The sequence below is a fragment of the Sander vitreus genome, chromosome 4 (genome assembly GCF_031162955.1).
Source record: "Sander vitreus isolate 19-12246 chromosome 4, sanVit1, whole genome shotgun sequence".
In the NCBI taxonomy this organism is placed as follows: Eukaryota; Metazoa; Chordata; class Actinopteri; order Perciformes; family Percidae; genus Sander; species Sander vitreus.
In genome coordinates, this window is record NC_135858.1 from 24905065 (window position 1) to 24924787 (window position 19723).

Genomic DNA, 19723 nt, shown 5'->3' on the forward strand with positions numbered 1-19723 from the left:
ATCTTAAAACTGCTCAAAGAAAAACTTTAAAAGATTCCAGAGGTCCTTGGGCAGACACAAACACATGTACAAATCTGTCTACATTCAATAGCTTGGTGCACTAAACCAAAGACAATACAGAACATTAATTTTGCATGGAAATATCTCAGAAGAGTAAAATAATATCACACAACAAATCTGACTTATGATTCCTAGAGATTCCTGAAGCAGTGGCTGAGAAGTAACAAAGGCAATTTGTGCTGTGGGCCATTAGCAGGTCCTATATCAGGATTAGCCCTATCCTCTTCACCTGACTGACTACAGCTGCCTGGCTTCAATGTGTCATTCCTGTCAAAGAGATCAGGACCGTCCACAGGCCATTCACACTGGGGACATGGTTCTTTGGCAGGGGATGACAGTGACACAAAACAATCTCTTTGTTGGAACCTTTAGCTCTTTATTTGGGATTATAGAGCAGGAAGTCTGAAAGCAGCTAAAAATGACACCGACTAACATAGCATTGGCTAAGACTGATAGACATGGACATCAGATAGCCCTATTCATTCATAAACAAATGTATCTCTTTTAGTTTATTCGTCTTAGCTAAGATTTTAGTTGCCTAATGCTTTGATAAGTATAAATATGAAACAACCTGAACAAATGTAATGATTACTATTTTTATAGCCTGTATACTATTGTGAATCCAAATTTTTACATTTGTATTTTGTATGCATACTTGAAAAGACTGAGGCAAAATATGTCCATGTCCAACAGCCACACATGACAATTTAACAGGCACACCTTGCACATATACAATACAGTACACAAGTGTCAATTTGACCATTCATTTTTTTAAAGCCCCATGCACTTACCCCAGGCGATCCTACCTGGAATCCTTGCACAGTGATGCGCACCGTGTCCCCTACCTTTGCTCTAGTGGGGGACATAGAGAGTTTAGGACCCTTAGGAGCAGCTGAAAAGAGAAGAAAGACAGAGACAGAGGTCATCGTACTGAGCATGGGGAGCAAACCCTGCCGGACACCTGTTTTGTCACAGAGGGAGCGAGACAAATACAATTTCCTGTCAATTAAGGTCACGGGGCGGGAGGCGAGGGACCTGCAGGTTCTTTCATCAGAAGGACTGTGCTGGATTTATTCCCCCTTGGAGAGAAAAGGAACTAAATTGGGTAGCTACTCATTACTAGAGGAGAATGGGAGTTCACCGGGTGGAGTGTGGAGGCAGTGAGATAAGGGACACTCAGAGAGCTAATTCCCTTGTCTTGGTGTGGACAGCAGCCCCTAGATGGCTTTCATTTGGACCAACTAAAACAATGGGGCGCGAGGCAGATTCTAATATTCTGAGATTGTGAGGGGCCAGTGATTGTCCTGTGTATGTAGTGTCAAGATAAAATGAGTGATTTGCATAATGTTATAAAAAGGTAAGTCATTTAATTACAGCTAAACTGCACAGTTTACTGCACCACGTCCGTATAAGCAGGTTCTGCACGATTTGAGATGATTAACAATGGCGTTAAAAATAACGGCTCCACACGCTGTGCAGTTCCATATGTTAGACAAACGAACTGAGCAGCACATGGAATGAGACTCAAAAGCTAAGGGCATCCTATCAGTAATGCCTGTACAAGTCCACCCCGGGAGTTCTTCAATTAATTTTATTTAAACTCCATATAAATCACACTGGATGTTTGTTTTCCATTGATGAGTTAAACTAAAGGAAACATAAATAAACAGACAAATGACCTTAGTATTTGGCTATTAATCTGGCAACAAAGTGTCCACTGTGGCTAATGAAGCACGGCTTTTTCTTAGGCAGCCATACAAGCCTGCAGCAGACTAATGGATTAGGAGTTACGCTGTCATATCTGTAAATAGTATTGAGCTTGTGACATTGCCCATGCAGTGTATAACGTCTAGGGATCCTTTTATAAAACAGAAGCAAATGCATTTGAATTGCATGAAATGGAAATAGCAGATATTCAAGATTACAGCACCCACAGACAACTTGTTATTCTGCATAAACTGGTCCATTTGTGCAGAAAATCAGTCCAAACTGGTGCAAAGTCTAAGAAGAAATTTTTGGAATCAGTAGCTTTTTTTTTTTTTTTTTAGATTAAAAGGAAAACATCTACGTATGTATACTGGCAACCCAACCAAAGACATCATGTGAGCAGTTTGACATGGCTAGGTGGTCCATCTCACGCTGAAGATGGATAGCATTTTACAGGCTAGTTTTGGCCTGGCAGTGTGAAGCACTATATTTCCACCGCCCACATACTAACGGAAGGGTATTTTTAAATACTGGTGTCATGGCTGGCGTCGCATAGAGCTTGCAAGGCATATGGCCGGAGAAGATGATGGCTGATTTCTGGGATTTGCTCCAACAGTGACAGTTGGCATCCTACGTCACCACCATTGATGAGGGCAGCACACAGTGTGATGAACATAAAACAGCCTCTCTCTGAGGGTGAGGGCCTCACAGGGAAAATGAGCCACAGTCAACTAAGATCCAACTTCTTCAGTTTGCAAGAAGGAACGGTTATCACTTCAGGACAGGTCAGAGAATAAACATACCCTCCAGAAAAACATGCATCAGGTGCGCTTTAATAGCAAGCCAAGACATCAACAGGTCTGCCCAGCTGCACAACAGACTTAAACAGTTAGGGAACCTGTTGCATTAGCTGGGTGACTGCTTTCGTTAAAAAAAAGATAAGCTGGAGAGGCATGCAACCACATTTAAAAGGCCTGACTGACTGCTGAATCGCTCTATTGTGACAAATCCGGCACTATGTAATGTCTTTCACGGATAGACTAGCTGACCCAAAGCAGGGAGATGAAAAAGATTGATTAATGTGGAACTAAGCTGCAGGTGAAGACAGACAGAAATAACATACTAGGCACACATAATAAATCCATATTCGCATGGGCAAACAGACAAAGACACACGCACACAAGCGCGCACACACACACACACACACACACACACACACACACACACACACACACACACACACACACAGACATTTACATACAAATAACCATACACAATGTATATGCATACACACTCCCCCAAAATACACACACAGACACACACAAAGATCACAGACACCTTCCTGAAACTGAGCATCTGCTCTTTGATTATCACGGCTGGCAAAGCAATGACTGGGAGATGTGAGGAAGCCTGCATCCCATCTCATTGCTGCACAGTGTATGAAATGAGAATTCCACCACTTGTCTAACCATGTTGAATAATAAACACCTTAGCTCATCTAAATCCAAAGTAGAGAACCTATTTTAATTATTAAGATGCACTGTGTTCATGAATACAATCCAGGCGTGCAGAATGAGCCAGTTCCGTGATCTTATAGAGGTGTAGCACTTTTTCAGACTCCCAAGGCCTGGCGCCAGTTTTAGGTCAATTTGTATGGCGAGCACGGAGCCACTCATGAATATTCATGAAGTGCAATACAACATTGGTCGATTGTCAGACTGTCCTTCCATTTCATGTGGCAGTATTAAATCTCTGAAATATTTATTACTTATGGGCACTGCAAATACCTCCTTTTCATTTCCTGACCAAACACACCTGAGAGAACCAAGAGTGTGTGTGTGTGTGTGTGTGTGTGTGTGTGTGTATATATATACACTAAGACAGATACTGAGTGCAATTATCCAGTTATGGCTGCATAATATAAATGAATAGGGTATGTAAGTGATGGGAATCATTGTGGTGAGCTGTTTTACACAGTCACATTCAATTTGAGTTAAACAGTATGCCGTTTTGTCAACAATATGAGCCAAATCAAATTTCCATTGTAGACAACCTGCGACCTGAATTTCAACCCTATTACCTTTTTATATTACCTTTTATATTCCATTCCATGATGGATCAAGCCCAAAGCAGGTATGTGAATGCTTTGAATTTCAAGTATGCTCCAATTAAAATCAACAAACGCACAATTTCTATTCTCTTTTCTGTTCTCTTTTCTGTAGGTGGTGGGGGAAAAAAAAAGTCTGGCGATGCTCCTTCCATCTTTTTAAAAGAACAAAGGTATTGATAAGTTAATGCCTTCAAACACAGCAGAGAGAAAGGCTTGTCAAAATATTAGCACCTTTGACATTTAGCAAGAGTTTCACAGGGCCCATTCCCCCCAGGGTGTGTCATCTGTTTTATCATCAACATGTGAGAGAGGCAAAGAGATCTTTACTGCAATACTTTGTCTGGAGAAGACAGCTCGTGCCATTATACCTTCAACTGATGCGGCTGTCTCCATCTTGCATGTAATCGTCTACAATATTTCAATCCACTTGGGATATATCAGTGACAGTTATTACACTTTAAAAGATGAATTTCTGGTATGAGATATTCCCATTTGAAAAAAAGTGACAATACCAATTGCGACAATTGGTGTTTAAATAAGGGCCAAACTGCTTTTTTAGACACCAGATCCTCTACTCTGTTCAAAAAGATTAAGTGGTTTAAAGGATAAGGCTGGCAATATTTGATATTTTACCTAAGATCAACACATTTCATGAAAAGACAAAAAAATATATATATATATTGATCATACTAACAAGTAGTGTGTAAAACTATTCAAAACGACGAGCCACACTGTTGCAATGGGTGAAATGGTCCTTTATTACTTTTTTGAGTCAATACAACATGCACTTTATCTTGCACGGCAACTGGATTCTCGCAATATCGCAAGATCACGTGAGAATTGCGGGATCACAAGATCACACGAAAATCTATCTTGTCAGGCCTCAGTTAATGTGTTTGTGTCTGAGACACCATGGCCCGACCAATCAGCATCTTGTGAGGTGGCGTGGTTTAAGTGTGTGACATCACGGAGAGGCAATGGCGGCTCCTAAAGAGGTTAGCGTAGCATAAATACTGCAATAGCATCAATCATATCATAGTCTTGCATTGCTAGCTCTTCCTCCACAGCACTGCGAACGAGGGTCTGGCTAGTCCACACAGCATGGATGGGAGAAAAACGTGCTCTTGTTCATTGACATTTCTTTAAACCAATCACAATCGTCATGGCTAAGCGCTGAGCGGAGCCACGGTGCCTCTGCAAAATAGCCTCTGGAAGGAACTTGTTTTGGTGGAACATGTGTACGTTCAAAGGTTGTTTTAGTCGTGCAACAGATAACTCAGATTGGAAAAAAAAATAGTCTAGCTAGCTGTATGGATTTACCCTGCAGAGATGTGAGGAGCAGTTAACCGTAGTCCTCATAAATCCACCAGAGTTTAAAATGCCAACACAAAGAAAGCGGAAGGTAACGGCCATCTGGCCGAAATGAGGGCCATCCAGCGGAATTTCCGGCGGCACCTGAGCAATCCCAGAAATGGAACTACGTGGATATGGACTAGTCACATCATAACTTGACAGTATTTCTTCATTGAAAGAAGAGCAAAGAACAGCACTGAAGGCTTTTCTAAACAGAAAAGATTTTTCGCTTTTCTTCCAACTGGCTTCAGCAAGAGTTTGATAGACAGATGGTTCATCCAATCACCTGCCAGGTATTTTTGTAAAAATGCCATCCCTGCCCTTTTCCAAACAGCTTCCAATGACGACTTATTGGATGGTTCTGTGTAACAAACCATAAGGTGCGTCAAGTTAACATACCTCATTTTGCTGACAAATTCTCACTAGTGCCACAAATGTGTATTTTTTTTTCACAGCAGAAAATAGTCCCAAACAAATGCACAATGTATCTTGTTTGAATAATGTTTGCTCAAAACACACAAAGTGCCCAGCTGACGTGGTAAAATACCCAACCTTTCTTAAAAATGAAACTATATATATGTGAACCATTTTTAAAGCTCCATTGTGTAATTTTTTGAGTTGATTCTTAGCAAAAAACCCTTTGTTCTTTCACAAATATGTGCTCATTCATGTGTAATTACTTCCACCAACTAATCCAAGTATTTTCGTACGGGTAGAATCTGCCATTCAGCATCATTCAGAATACATACGAGCGAGTCGCTCAAATCTTTAAATCTTTAAAATACATTAGCCAAAGAGGGACATACCTCCGCCTTTCGCGCTTTTACACTCAGTGGCACTGTGACGAATGCCAGGGAGGAGGAGAAGATTACTCACGACTGCAGGCAGATTTGAAAGCCTGTTGAAGATGGAGGATCACACTTATTCTCGAGGACATGTAACGGAGTCACCAAGGAAGTTAAAAAGAGAATTAAAATGACAACGCGACAGGCAAAGCAACAAGACCAAAGTTAATATTGGAGTGGCTTTTCCAAGATGGAAAGAGCTCATGAGGAGCAAGGATTTTAAAAGGGATGCAGAAGTTGCCTGCTTTCTTCTCAAAAGGTAATTATGCCTATTTGTGTAAATTCAAAGTTTTATAGTTGCTTGGCTAACTATAGCATGGTTGTGCATAACACTAGAACGTCTAGGATACTTTTCCTCGCGTCAATGATGAAAAAGGATTGTCTACCTTGTAACATAAATGTAATCATATGTGTCGGGTCATGTGCAGTTGTAACACAGACTAGCTACAGCTAGAACAGCTGCGTGTAAACGATAGAGATACTAAGAGCTAATTTCGGTTTTTATTGACATTGTTCATACCTCTCAGAGAAATATATTAAAAAACACAAACCTCCGTTGCTTCTCTCCAACATTGTGAACATTGCCTTACACTATTAATCTCGTACACTATACAGAATAACGATAGCACTGATACTTTACTAACATTAGCTTGCATACGTTTGGGAACCTGATAGCTGATGTTAGCAATGAAATGGTACCAAAATAACAAAAACGTACAACTATTATTACACTGGAAGGAACACTCACGGACAAAGTCGTACTTCTTGGAATAACACGGCCACCGTAGGAGTTAAAACGCGCTTGGAATAGAAGGGGCTAGAAAGTAACATTCAGTTGGTTGTCATATACAATTTCACCGCTAGATGGGAGACATTCTTACACAATGTAGTTTGAAATATTTATGTCTTCAGTAGGAACCAAAGGGCTTTGGGCTGAGTGTCACAGGCAGAGTGGGGGTTTGATCTTTCATGGCATCTGTCGGGTATAAAAAACATATCATGCCAGCCTAGTCCTTTAAGCTGTTCTCCACTAGATTCCTATCTAAAATGCACACTGCTCTTGTCAGTGTTAGCTGAAAACCTATTGATCCAAAAGGTACAACAGAAAGGAGTGTCCCTTCCTCACTAATTGAGACCCTGTAGATTCACCCTATTTACCCAGATATGTACAGTGGGGAGAAGAAGTATTTCATACACTGCCGATTTTGCAGGTTTTCCCACTTACAACAATGTAGAAGTCTGTAATTGTTATCATAGGTACTCTTCAACTGTGAGTGACGGAATCTAAAACAAAAATCCAGAAAATCACATTGTATGATTTTTAAGTAATTAATTTTCTTAATTTAATTTTAAGTATTTGATACATCAGAAAAGCAGAACTTAATATTTGGTACAGAAACATTTGTTTGCAATTACAGAGATCATACATTTCCTGTAGTTCTTGACCATGTTTGCACACACTGCAGCAGGGATTTTGGCCCACTCCTCCATACAGACCTTCTCCAGATCCTTCAGCTCCCTCCAAAGAATTTCTATTGGGTTCAGGTCTGGAGACTGGCTAGGCCACTCCAGGACACTGAGATGCTTCTTACGGAGCCGTGCCGTGCCACCTCCAAACACGGCGAGTGGAGTTTAGACCAAAAAGCTCTATTTTTGTCTCATCAGACCACATGACCTTCTCCCATTTCTCCTCTGGATCATCCAGATGGTCATTGGCAAACTTCAGACGGGGCTGGACATGCGCTGGCTTGAGCAGGGGGACCTTGCGTGCGCTGCAGGATTTTAATCCATGACGGCGTAGTGTGTTACTAATGGTTTTCTTTGAGACTGTGGTCCCAGCTCTCTTCAGGTCATTGACCAGGTCCTTCCGTGTAGTTCAGGGCTGATCCCTCACCTTCCTCATGATCATTGATGCCCCACGAGGTGAGATCTTGCATGAAGCCCCAGACCGAGGGAGATTGACCGTCATCTTAAACTTCTTCCATTTTCTAATAATTGCACCAACAGTTGTTGCCTTCTCACCAAGCTGCTTGCCTATTGTCCTGTAGCCCATCCCAGCCTTGTGCAGGTCTACAATTTTATCCCTGATGTCCTTACACAGCTCTCTGGTCTTGGCCACTGTGGAGAGGTTGGAGTCTGTTTGAGTGTGTAGACGGGTGTCTTTTATACAGGAAACAAGTTCAAACAGGTGCAGTTAATACAGGTAATGAATGGAGAACAGGAGGGCTTCTTCAAGAAAAACTAACAGGTCTGTGAGAGCCAGAATTCTTACTGGTTGGTAGGTGATCAAATACTTATGTAATGCAATAAAATGCAAATTAATTATTTAAAAATCATACAATGTGATTTTCTGGATTTTTGTTTTAAATTCCGTCTCTCACAGTTGAAGTGTACCTATGATAAAAATTACAGACCTCTACATGCTTTTTAAGTAGGAAAACCTGTAAAATCGGCAGTGTATCAAATACTTGTTCTCCCCACTGTATATGGATTCTGGCAGGAAATGTTCTTGGCACACAAATAGAGAAGAATTCAAATGAACCCAAAAATCGAAAAAAATTCTCAAGCAACAATATGTGAGTGCACAATTAAAAGAAAGCTGGACAAATGGATACTTCAACCTGCTGCAACATCATTATTCAATCGACCAGATTCAGATCCAAGGAGTGTCATACAATGCGTTTTACTAATTTCCAAAACATCTAGCTGCTACTTGGGACAAATAAGGTGAGCAAGCTTTACTGTGTAGTATTGACTTCAACTCAGTCACTCAAATGTACTGATTATGTTTCGGATTATGTATCATAGATCTTCCTTTATAACAACGGACCACATTTATGGCTAGAGGAAGCAGTGGCGTGCCTTGTTTACGGGAGATTTTAAATCTCTAAATGTCATTTCTAAAATCTATTTAAGAGTTTCCACTTCTGGGTAATAATGACAGTTTCTATACATTCACTCACAAGTGACCACAGCTGCTCACCAGCATAGTAAGAGGGATACATTTAATTACATGGAAGGTGGTGATGTGAGATAAAATACTGACACAATGCAGCAAGCAAATATGTGCCAGCCACAGTCTCCTCATTCAGATTCTCTTTCTGCCTTCAACCATTGCGAGCATCTCACGGAAGATAATGTCTCAGTTTATCATGTCAGGATTGTGTGGCTTGTCTCCAGGAGAACCAAGGCCAACGTATTGCCTTTGAAGTGTTAATTGGATGCGCTGGAAGCCATCTTTGTTTTTAGATTACAAAAAATGAGAGTGTGTGTGTATGTGTGTGTGTGTGTGTGTGTCTCTCTCAGATCACACACTATTAAAACTTCATGCTAAGTTTTCTCTTGAAGTATGACTTCTGTTTCGAGAATGCAGGGTCTGCATCACTACATCTTCTGCTTTCATAGTTTGCAGATGAACAAACAACTAATCCCACAGCTTTTCCTCTCCTTTCTCCTTCGCTGCTCTCCTTCAAATAGTGATGAAATTTAGAGGCTAACAAAAAGTAAAATGTGAGACCGAAGAGCTTAAGGGAGGTGCTCATTGACGTTCGAAGCAGGGCAGCATCTCGGAGATCGCCTTGCCAATGATACAACATTGGTCAGCGTGTCTAAATTCTCATTTGACTTCTCTAATTCAGGTCGACTTTTTCAATAACAGTACTGAGTTAACTCAATATAGCAACAGACAGCTCGATGAATTGCCCTGTCAGTCACTTGGAGTTTTGCATTTGCCGCTAAACTCGCAATCTGCTCAGCTGTAACGCAATTAAGCGACATCAAATGAAAATCAGTGTTGTTCGGAGTACATTTGCAAGGGACACATAAGGGGGCCCAGTCGGTTTCCAAGTACGGAAAGAGGATACAAGGAGACAACCGGAGATTTAAAGTGAGAAGAAATGAGAAAAGTGTGTGTGTGTGTGTGAGTGGAGTGGGAGGAGGAGTAGAGGACAGATGAGAAAAAGGTGGTGGGGGGGAATAAGAATGCAAAAACAATAAGTTAGTCTGCATCCTACTCACCTAGAGTGACCTCTGTCTGCATGGGCATGGACAGTGCTGGGTGCTTGACTTCGCAGCTGAACAGGGCATCGTTATCCAGCTGAGGGTTGAGGGTCCAGGTGAGTCGGGCCTGCACCACCACAGAGCCGTCACTCTGTGGGATGTGAGTGTGGCTGAAGTAGTAGAGAGGGTCTGTGCTGTGCACCCAGCGGGGGAATTCCCGGCTCACCACTGTCTCTGGGATGACCTCTGTGGCAGGGCTGGGTTCGTTAGCCTGCTGGCCTTGAGTGTGGACATGCTGGGTGCTCTCTGTGTACGGACGGGGCAGAGGCGCCCGCCCTTCGGGGTCCAGAAGGGAGAGAGAACGCTGCAGTTTAGTGTCATCCAGGTCCCTGCTGATGAGCGGCCTGGCTCCTCTTACCCCCGCTGAGCCGCCACCCTGCTCGCTGGAGGATTGAGTGTAGGCGATCACCTCTATCAGCTCCCCATCACGCTTGAAGTACACCTAAGACAGGGCAAGGAGTATGGAAATAGAGTGAGAAGTAGACAGAGAGGAGAAAAAAAGAGAGGGGACAAGAGATGTCAAGACATATTATATTTTCTACTGAACTCTAGCAGAAAAGAACAAAGAATGCACAGCATTCTTACGATAAAGTTGATATTGATAAAGTGTGAATAACCCTAACCCTTTTACATCCAGCAGGCACAGAGACAAATTTGTATTCATTTGAAGTCCCGTTTCTGGCCAACTGGTGAATGCAAGTCCAATATTCTTCTTTCAGCTCTGTTTTAGTTTCCATCAACTTCTGAGGAAAATATCCGACTCTTCAGATGCTAAATACATTGCTATGTTCACTAGCTAGTCGCTAACTTTGTCTGTCTTCGTTTTGGTGAGTAGTGTACAGCGAAGTTTAACGGAACAGCTGCCTTCTGCAGCGGGAAATGAGGTTGATGAAAGCAGTCAACCAAAGTGAACCAAAACAGTAAAGGTGTAAAACCAAAACAATGAGCTGAAAGACACAGAAATGCTCTGTAATGTTTTGTCTCTTGTGTGACATCTTTTACATTACATGTTTTTTCTCCAATACTAACCTACAGTAGTTTCGTCTCCATTTTCATTAACATCTCCAGGGGGCCTAATCCCCTGACAGGAAATTCATGCTCCCATTTCAGCACATAACCTCCAGATATTAGCATTGAAATAAAATTGTATCGACACTTTTTTTCATAATATTGATGTAACCCCTTCATGAAATGGATGGTCGTAGCACAAGATATTTTATACAGCAAAAAGTGCTAAAACTGATCAATATATTGACTCATCCCCCCAAAAAACGTGCAGATTAAAATCACTTGTGTAATCTTTCACCCTTTGCTTGGATTTAGATCAAATTTGCACTAATAGTGTCCTGACATCTGCCCTACTCCTCAAAGCAATTTGAAAATTGAAAAATATGCATTAAATATAAAACTTTTTAATGAATAACAAGGCTTTCAAATACAAAGTTGTCACAGACACCTTTTTTTAAAAGAAAGCTACTTTTACTTAAGGTAATGATGGTATGTTGGACAGTTCCCAGTTCACACCATCACACTGATTAAGTTTATTTGGGCAAAAATAATAAAGGTGGTGCAATAAAGCAAAAATGTGTACAGTTGGGAGTAATATGCATTTTCTGTGTATATGTATGTTTTATCTCTTTTACTTTTGGAGATATATCAGAAATAAAAAAATGACTCACACACACACACACACACACACACACACACACACACACACACACACACACACATTGCGTTTCACTATCTTTGTGGGGACCGTCATTGACATGACATTCCCTAGCCCCTTACCCTATAACCTTAACCATCACAACTAAATGCCTAACCATAACCCTTACCCTAACCCTAACATAATTCTAACCCTAATCCTAAAACCAAGTCTTAACTCTCAAACAGCCCTTTAAAGTTGTGGGGTCCAGCATTTTGGCCCCACAAAGCTGTCCGGACCCCACAAGTATACTGTATTCCCGGTTTTTGGACCCCATGAATATAGTTTAACAATAACACACACGCACATACACACACAGCACCTGTTAGGGCAGCTGTTCCTGCTGAGATACAGACACAATAAATGATTTCCAAAAAATCACAAGACTAGGTCAAAACCTAATATATGGCTGAACCGTGTATGGTCACTATGCTTATTTCTGGACAAATTGTTACAGGGATACTCAGGGGTTGTGTCTGTAATGTAAATATAGATATTAAATGTTCATAAGTAGTGCGATAGTGTTTTCATCGTCATCGCGATATAACATGCGCGATGAACACATCGCTAAAGCCTGCCTGAAACACGATGAATAAGGAGCTTTGCAATGGCCAAAGGTGAATCTTCATTACTCAGTGACTCAGTGACAGAATATCCAGGTCCTGGGGCTGGCCTCTGCGGTCCAGCCAAACATACTTAGATGAATGTGTTGACTGAAGAAGCACAGTGGTGGACTGAGTGCTTGTTTGATATGTGATGTGAGAAATAACACAGAGATTCAACAATGCCATTTTCTATTTCTAGCTAATAATCTTTGAGATTATCTGTAATTTTGGGGGTTTGTGCTGAGCTGCTGGCAGGTTGCTTAAATCGGTTTGAATGAGAGCATGACATGTATAACATTATAAACTAGACTGTAAAAAGTGAAGGGGTTCAATACTGCTATCTGAAAAAGTGCAGCGGGCACATACATAGTATTTTAAATTTCACTGTACAGAATTCATTTACAAATGAGGAGTTTTATTTGAAATGTACAAAGCCTGGTTAATAATTTGTAAGTGTTCTAAGTTTCATTCAATGTAACCTTTATTTTAGCAATATGTTTTAAAACCCTGATAAATGGGGGCTGTCTGTGTGGACCCCCTTGATGCTGAGGTTATGTTATCTAAGACAGATGCCACATTATTATATTACAAGCTGTGTTGGGCTGCTGGGTTGTATCACAGTATTTATAGCCAACTCTAAAAAGTTTCTAATGCCTGACATCAGAGCAGGCTGGTACACATGGGCTAAGTGCCCTTGCTCAAAAGGCGTTCTGCAGTACTGGTTATTGTCAGTACCATGGATTAAAAATAATAAAACAAAAACAAACTTGAACTACTTGTCCTCAAAACATCCTGCTGCTCCTACCTAGCCTAGAGTTGCTATATGGCCCCATCTACCTGCTCTACATTTTTAGTACAGAGGTAAGTTCAAACACGCTTTTCAACTGTTTTTCTCTAAGTACGTTTGTTCATTTTGGGCTGTGGCTGTAGAGGTTGATGAAAAGCCCTCCTTAATCATTTCAATAAATTTTAATGAAGTTAAATTAAAATGTTTCATTAGAAGAGAACAACATTTGAATACTTGAAGTGGATGGAAGGAGGCATTCTAAAATCTAACATCAGTGCAATCTGTTCTTGAAAGATGACTAATGACTATGCCTACAAGTACAACCTTAGTTTTTAATTAGTGCACACACACTATAAGATCTTGTTATGTAAATGTAAAAATACAAAGCCCCTTAAAAGGGTGTTACTAAGGTCCAACACACATGCACACGCACACACACACACACACACACACACACACACACACACACACACACACACACACACACACACACACACACACACAAGAGATAAGTTATTACTCTCTGCTCCACATATATGTTCATTTCAAATTAGCTAAGTGGCAGGTAAGGTGCAGGTTGTGTCAAGTATTCTTATACGCTTTCACTTCTCTAGAATCATGCCCATTGGTAAGATAATAAACTTGATGTCATACATGTCCTGTACATAAAAACATAAAATTTCTTCATATATGGCATTTATTTTCTACGTCTATGGCATCCACTTGAACCTTTGGTTTTGGTAAATGAGTGATCCTTAAAGTCCGTGGCCCTCTGCCATGATAGAAAAATGTGGATTTATTTGTATAGTTCAACGAATAATACTTACATTTTTATTAAAATAATTCTATAATAGTTCATATATTATTTATTAATCTAGCAAATCTACTAATCTAATAATCTGCAAATGCGTTTTAAAACACTGATCAAATATATTAGCCACGTATTAAACATGTATATGTTTCTTGTGTATTAAACATGTAAATGTTTAACACATGTCTAATATCTTTCTAATACATTTCTCGTGTGTTGTTCTTTCACAAAACTAAGACTGTGTGTGAAAAATAGGCTACTTCAAACAATTCCAAGGGACATACATGAGGGGGTCCCCGGTATATTCTTTGTCTTGTAAGTGGTCCTTAGCTGAAAAAAGATTGAGAACCTCTGCTCTAAATGTGTAAATGAACCCAAGTGTATTGATTGTAGCCCATTATAGCACATAAGGCTAATTTACGAATAAAGTTCCACGGATTAGCCCTGTGTTGAATGTTATCATTTGGAAGTGTTCAATACCCATCTGCATTCACCTAATGTGCTCTGTAGAGCCAGAGCTTAAAATCCAATAGCGGAATGGGAAGTAGAAACATCAACCTCAGCTCCGAAATGACCCCATTGCATCTGCTGCTAACTCCTACAGCAACTCGATAACTTGCAAAGAGAATAAGCTTTTTCACTGTGTATTAAAACACCTCATTAATTATCACAGCAGGTGGAGGGTGAGCAGCGTGGATTAGAACGATCCATGCACCTGTTCGGTAGCTTTTGTTGGACAACATTGTGTGGGTACACAATAACACCTGTGTTGGCTATAGATTGGTATAATAGGGAATTAATTCTGTAAGGCTGGATAACTGATTTGTTTCTATAAACATTAGCAGAGAAGTTCATTTATACGCATAAAAGAAGTATTGATTAAACATCCACATGACTTAACATAGTGCATAGAGCCGTGTGTTGCGTGTGCTCTGAAAGAGTCAAAACTAATACCTTCATTGAGGTGTTACCTCCAGCAAAATATCATCAGTTTACCTATTCATGTGATCCGACCATGACTAAGTATCTTTCTTTGGCACCTATCTGCTTGAGGTATAAGAAAGGGAATCAATTAATGTTTCATCAAAGACGTGAATGAATGGGATAACAGATATGTAGCTGCAGGGAGAGAAGTGTTATTTCGGTTATTTCATTATCCTGCAGTTCTGCTCCTTTTTTATTTCCCCTTTCATTGAAGCAGATCACACATAGTATAGGAATATGGAAATGCAGACAGTTATAAATAGATTATTGGGGTTGAGGGAACTTGTTTGTAATGTTGTTTGTTGAATATCCTGTTAAGTGTCTTTGTCATTGATTGTGATTTGCGACCACTCTTCCTCTTTGTCAAGGCATTTTTTTTAAAGTGTTAAACAAATGTCATCCTCATTTTTGAGACTTTTTCCCTCGATTCATTGCTTATTTTTTGCAGTGTTTGTGACTGATGCACCAGCAATGTAGTCAGCAAATGCTGTAAGACACAAGGGAAACATGTTAAGTCGAATGCCAATCAGCAGAATGTCAGCTTTAGTAGAACTCTGACAATGACCATTGTTATAATTGAGTTAAATGTAAGCACTTTGACTTTACAGTTAAATATATCAGGCTCACAACTGCCAACTTTAAAGACACTATTCAATTAAATGCTAACAAATGGTGACTTGGCGATAAAAACGATCTGTCTGAGTGGAATGCAAGGCCATGATTTGACATCTTGTGAAATTACTTTGATGATATTTCTGAACGTATACTACACATGCTTACAGCAGCCAAATAAGAGGGAATTAAGAGAGATGCGTGGCAAATGTCCCTGGCCACACTACATGTCATTTGGCCAAACAAAATAAGGCACCAGGACCCTGATCTTCAAATATTTTAATATGAATCAATCCACAATTCATCTAAGCATAATTAGGGGGACATCTATCATCATGGTTGACTTGGTCTGTGTTACTTTAAGCTATCTACTAATTTGCTAAAATCTAATTTCCCACATTTCCTTGTTTGACAGGCAGAGATAACAGCGAACGCCTCACTACTTTCAGTCCGTTCAAATGGGAGAGCAAACACTGATTCATTTTCCACAAGTGATTATAAAGCTGCCAAAATACCACAGAGGATGTCTCTCACTGTGATACATGTCTCCAATAAATGGTTGCATTTCACCAAGTGACATGAGTACTTTTGTTGGGTACAGCTTTTAAGGAGTCGCCTTTCATGTGATTACCCCGCATCCATTATGTTTTTTCATGTCGTACAATCAAGTAAACTCCTTATTGAGCGGTACATTGTGCATTTCTTGTCCTTTAAGATGGCTGGGAATACTGAATTTGAATCTTGAAAATGCCAAACATATCCTCTCAGGAAATTAGAAATTGTACATCTTACTGGCAAGCATGCATTAGAATGTACAAAATAGCTATATTGTCTTCAATCAACACACTGGCTTGTTAGGTAATACATTTAGCTTCAGTAGTACTTGGAAAAAAGTGCTTGCTCTCATGTAAAAGGGGATTTTGGTGTGTTTCTGGCATTGCTGTCGTATTGTTCTCTTACAGACAGTGTTACTGCACGGAATAAAGTGATTATCAATCACGCCTCTGTTATAAATCCCCAAATACTTCATAGTCCACTATGTGCAGACAATGAGACCATACACAAACCACTTACTTCATTCTGAAATGAATTAGCACAGAAACAAGCGAGATGTAATTCTAAGCAGTAGCCCATTCACTATGCCATGGCAGTGGTAAAATTAAGCTGGAATGGCATGAGAAGGGTTTTGCATTTTTCTATGAATAGGCAGTGTTGAAAGCACCTGCACTCTGTACAGTGCCAAAACTCACCCTCCTCCTCCCCCACCAACATCTCAAATTTGAAAATATAACAATAATGCATTGGTCCATATACACCTTTATGTTGCTGCAATTAATCATGGCGGTGGCAGAAGGACAAGGTGGTAATTTTCATGGTGACACAATGATTCAATGAGAGAGGAGAAGCAAGAGAAAGGGGGAGAGAAAAAGAGGAGAGAGGCAGAGAGAAGGATCCTGGCCATGCCTTAATCAGCTTTCCTTCTTGTTATTAACTGTCATTATCTTTCTTCTTTTCAATCAGTGCTTGCTTGTGCTCTGAGGATGTTCTAATGTGTGGCACTGGGAAGCTATTATTAATATCTCACCAGATTGCTTTAGTGACATCAGATGCTGACAGATCTCAGAACATAATATCAGACAATTTCACTTTCACTATTCAGCTCTCTCTCAAAGCTGCACTGGGGGAATTTGGCATTTGGGTGTCTCCAAAAAGTGTTAGGAAGTAACATCTTTTGAAAAAGATATGAACAAACTCAAGACAAAGAATTTATGTGATGATGCAATACAACTAAGCTGTGCACAGCATGATTATGTACATATGGGGAATCTACTGTATATCACAGTACATTCATAGGATAGAAAATACACTGCCATCTTACTCTGCTGGGCACCCATGTGACTAAAGTAGCATTAAGTTTTATGATGCAAGGATGCCAGGATAAAACATGAGCAACTTCATTATTTTGGTGACATCTGCAGAGGATAGATAGTATGAGGCATGTTCACTGAATGCAGTCCATGATAATGCAGCTTTGGATAGGATCGCATTCATCCATTGACAATGCATGTTTTTTAAAATCAAACAGCACAACACCTCAAATCAGCACGCATATCACCCTCATCTAGGGCTGGGTACGGCATGCAATACTTTTTAGGCACCGACCTAAAATTTTGTAATTTCTTTTTGTTTTATAAAATTGGGATTGAAGTATTGTTTACGAACCGGTATCGAAGTCACGGTATTGGTATCAATTTTTTTTTAACAATACCCAGCCCTACCCTAGACAGAAAGTAAGCATAGCAACAATGAACTTTTCAATGCTTTATGCTACATTAAAACATTTGTGATTATAGTATCTTTAGAACTGTATTTGATTTATTTTGTGTTGACCTAACCATTCAATAGTGAGTGATGCATTTGTTCCACCAATGACATTCTTTAGTTGACATGGAAGCTGTGGTAGCGGTTGCTATAGCAGCCCTTTCACATTTTTCACATCAATGATGACCCCGTGCTTATGTTGGGGGGGCACAGCTGTCAATGAGTGCAACAGCAGACCTATTTGAATCTCCACCCAAATCAGAGATGTGTGCAGTGATTCAGAGGTCTGGAATCAGGCTGCTGCTTTTATCAAATGCTGAACACATTTCAAATACATTTACACATCATCATGTGTTCGTATTGAAAAAATAAATAAAATACCTGACCATTCAACATTATTGGCTGTGCACATATGCATGTAAATTCTTTACTTAATCCTGAAGAACCAAAAAACATATACATAATGAGCAAAAAGAAAAGTACAAGCCTTCTAAAACTGCTTTTAAAATTAGTATAACATGCAACAGTAGCAGTGTTGGATGAACTTCAACACTTTCAAATGTCTACACTAAGACAGAATAAGTGTCAGACATTACAATGGATGCTGGAAAGACACGAAAGGATTTTGCATAGCAACAGAGAATATATTTTTCTTTATGGAGGACCAAAGCGAATTCATCAAAACACACAAAGCGTATGTCTCTGTTAAGGATCAAAGTAAACGTCTTTTTTACAATGAGAGAAAGTGAACACAGAGCAATTCTAATGCTGCTCATTGTTATTATTTTTTAAATCTGTTAATTTATCAGTATTTATTTAAAAAATGTAAATAGGACAGGTAAATATAAAAAATATCAATTATGTGAAAATCTGATGATAAAAATATCATTTGCAGCACAAACACTGTGCAGCTTCACCGGTTGTTGTTTTTTTAATTACTTGAAGGGATTCTTGCTGATCTGCAGCATAATCAGCTGCTTTTGTCCTTCCTGACCATTTTTCTCTTCATTTTCTAATAACAGCAGCCACTTTTTAAGCAGTGCTTACCCCGAGAGGACCCTGTTTGGCTGTTTTCTTGCAGCAGGAAATAGAACAACTTCCTGATCCCTGGGAACCTAAAATGTGGGTTAACTTCTATTAAAATGAATCCTTAAAGCAGGTACAATCAATTTCTTTATATAATGATTTTTGTTTCTTTCTTCACAATGAGTTTCATCTCATTGTTTAGTTGTCCTGCCACAACTTCACTGTTTCGGTTCACTCTCACTGCTCTCATTATGTCTGCAGTGGCCGCAGCAGGCAGCTGTACACTTCCTGCTCAGCAGCAAACGTCAGACAGACACAGTTAGGAACTAGCTGGTGAACATAGTGGAGCCAGATATTTTCCCCAGGACTTCAGGAGTTGGTATTGACCAAAACAGAGCTAAAAGAGAGTGAATATTGGACTAGCATATATCAGATGGAAACAAATACTAAACAACTCCAAATGAAGGAAATGTTGCTCAGTAACGGCTAGATGTTTAAATAAGCCAATGCATTCTCATGAACGGGTCCCTATGATATGAATTTATAGACACCAAAACATAAGATATGAAACTAGGAAACCGCTGGCTGGTCACGTAACACTGGCTACAGTGGCCGGATACATAGCACCGTGAGCTGCTGGTCATTTCGGACAATACGGTTGTGTTTAGGCAAAAAGTGAGCGTCGAAAGTTAGGTTTAGGCACCAAAACCACTAGTTTAGTTTAGGAAAAAGATTGT

General features: G+C 39.9%; 1 protein-coding gene across 2 annotated transcripts in view; it reads right to left on the reverse strand.

The window, feature by feature from the left end:
* Nucleotides 1–19723, reverse strand: part of igsf21a (immunoglobin superfamily, member 21a) — a 218651-nt gene that overhangs the window by 10758 nt on the left and 188170 nt on the right. The window contains exons 6-7 of one of the 2 annotated variants that reach the window (XM_078247520.1): nucleotides 10093–10576; nucleotides 867–952 (exon numbers count right to left, since the gene is read on the reverse strand). In XM_078247520.1, coding sequence (XP_078103646.1) covers nucleotides 867–952; nucleotides 10093–10576 — 570 coding nt within the window. Of the gene's footprint in view, nucleotides 1–851; nucleotides 953–10092; nucleotides 10577–19723 lie in introns of both variants that reach the window. The other variant, XM_078247518.1, reaches the window with a different exon arrangement.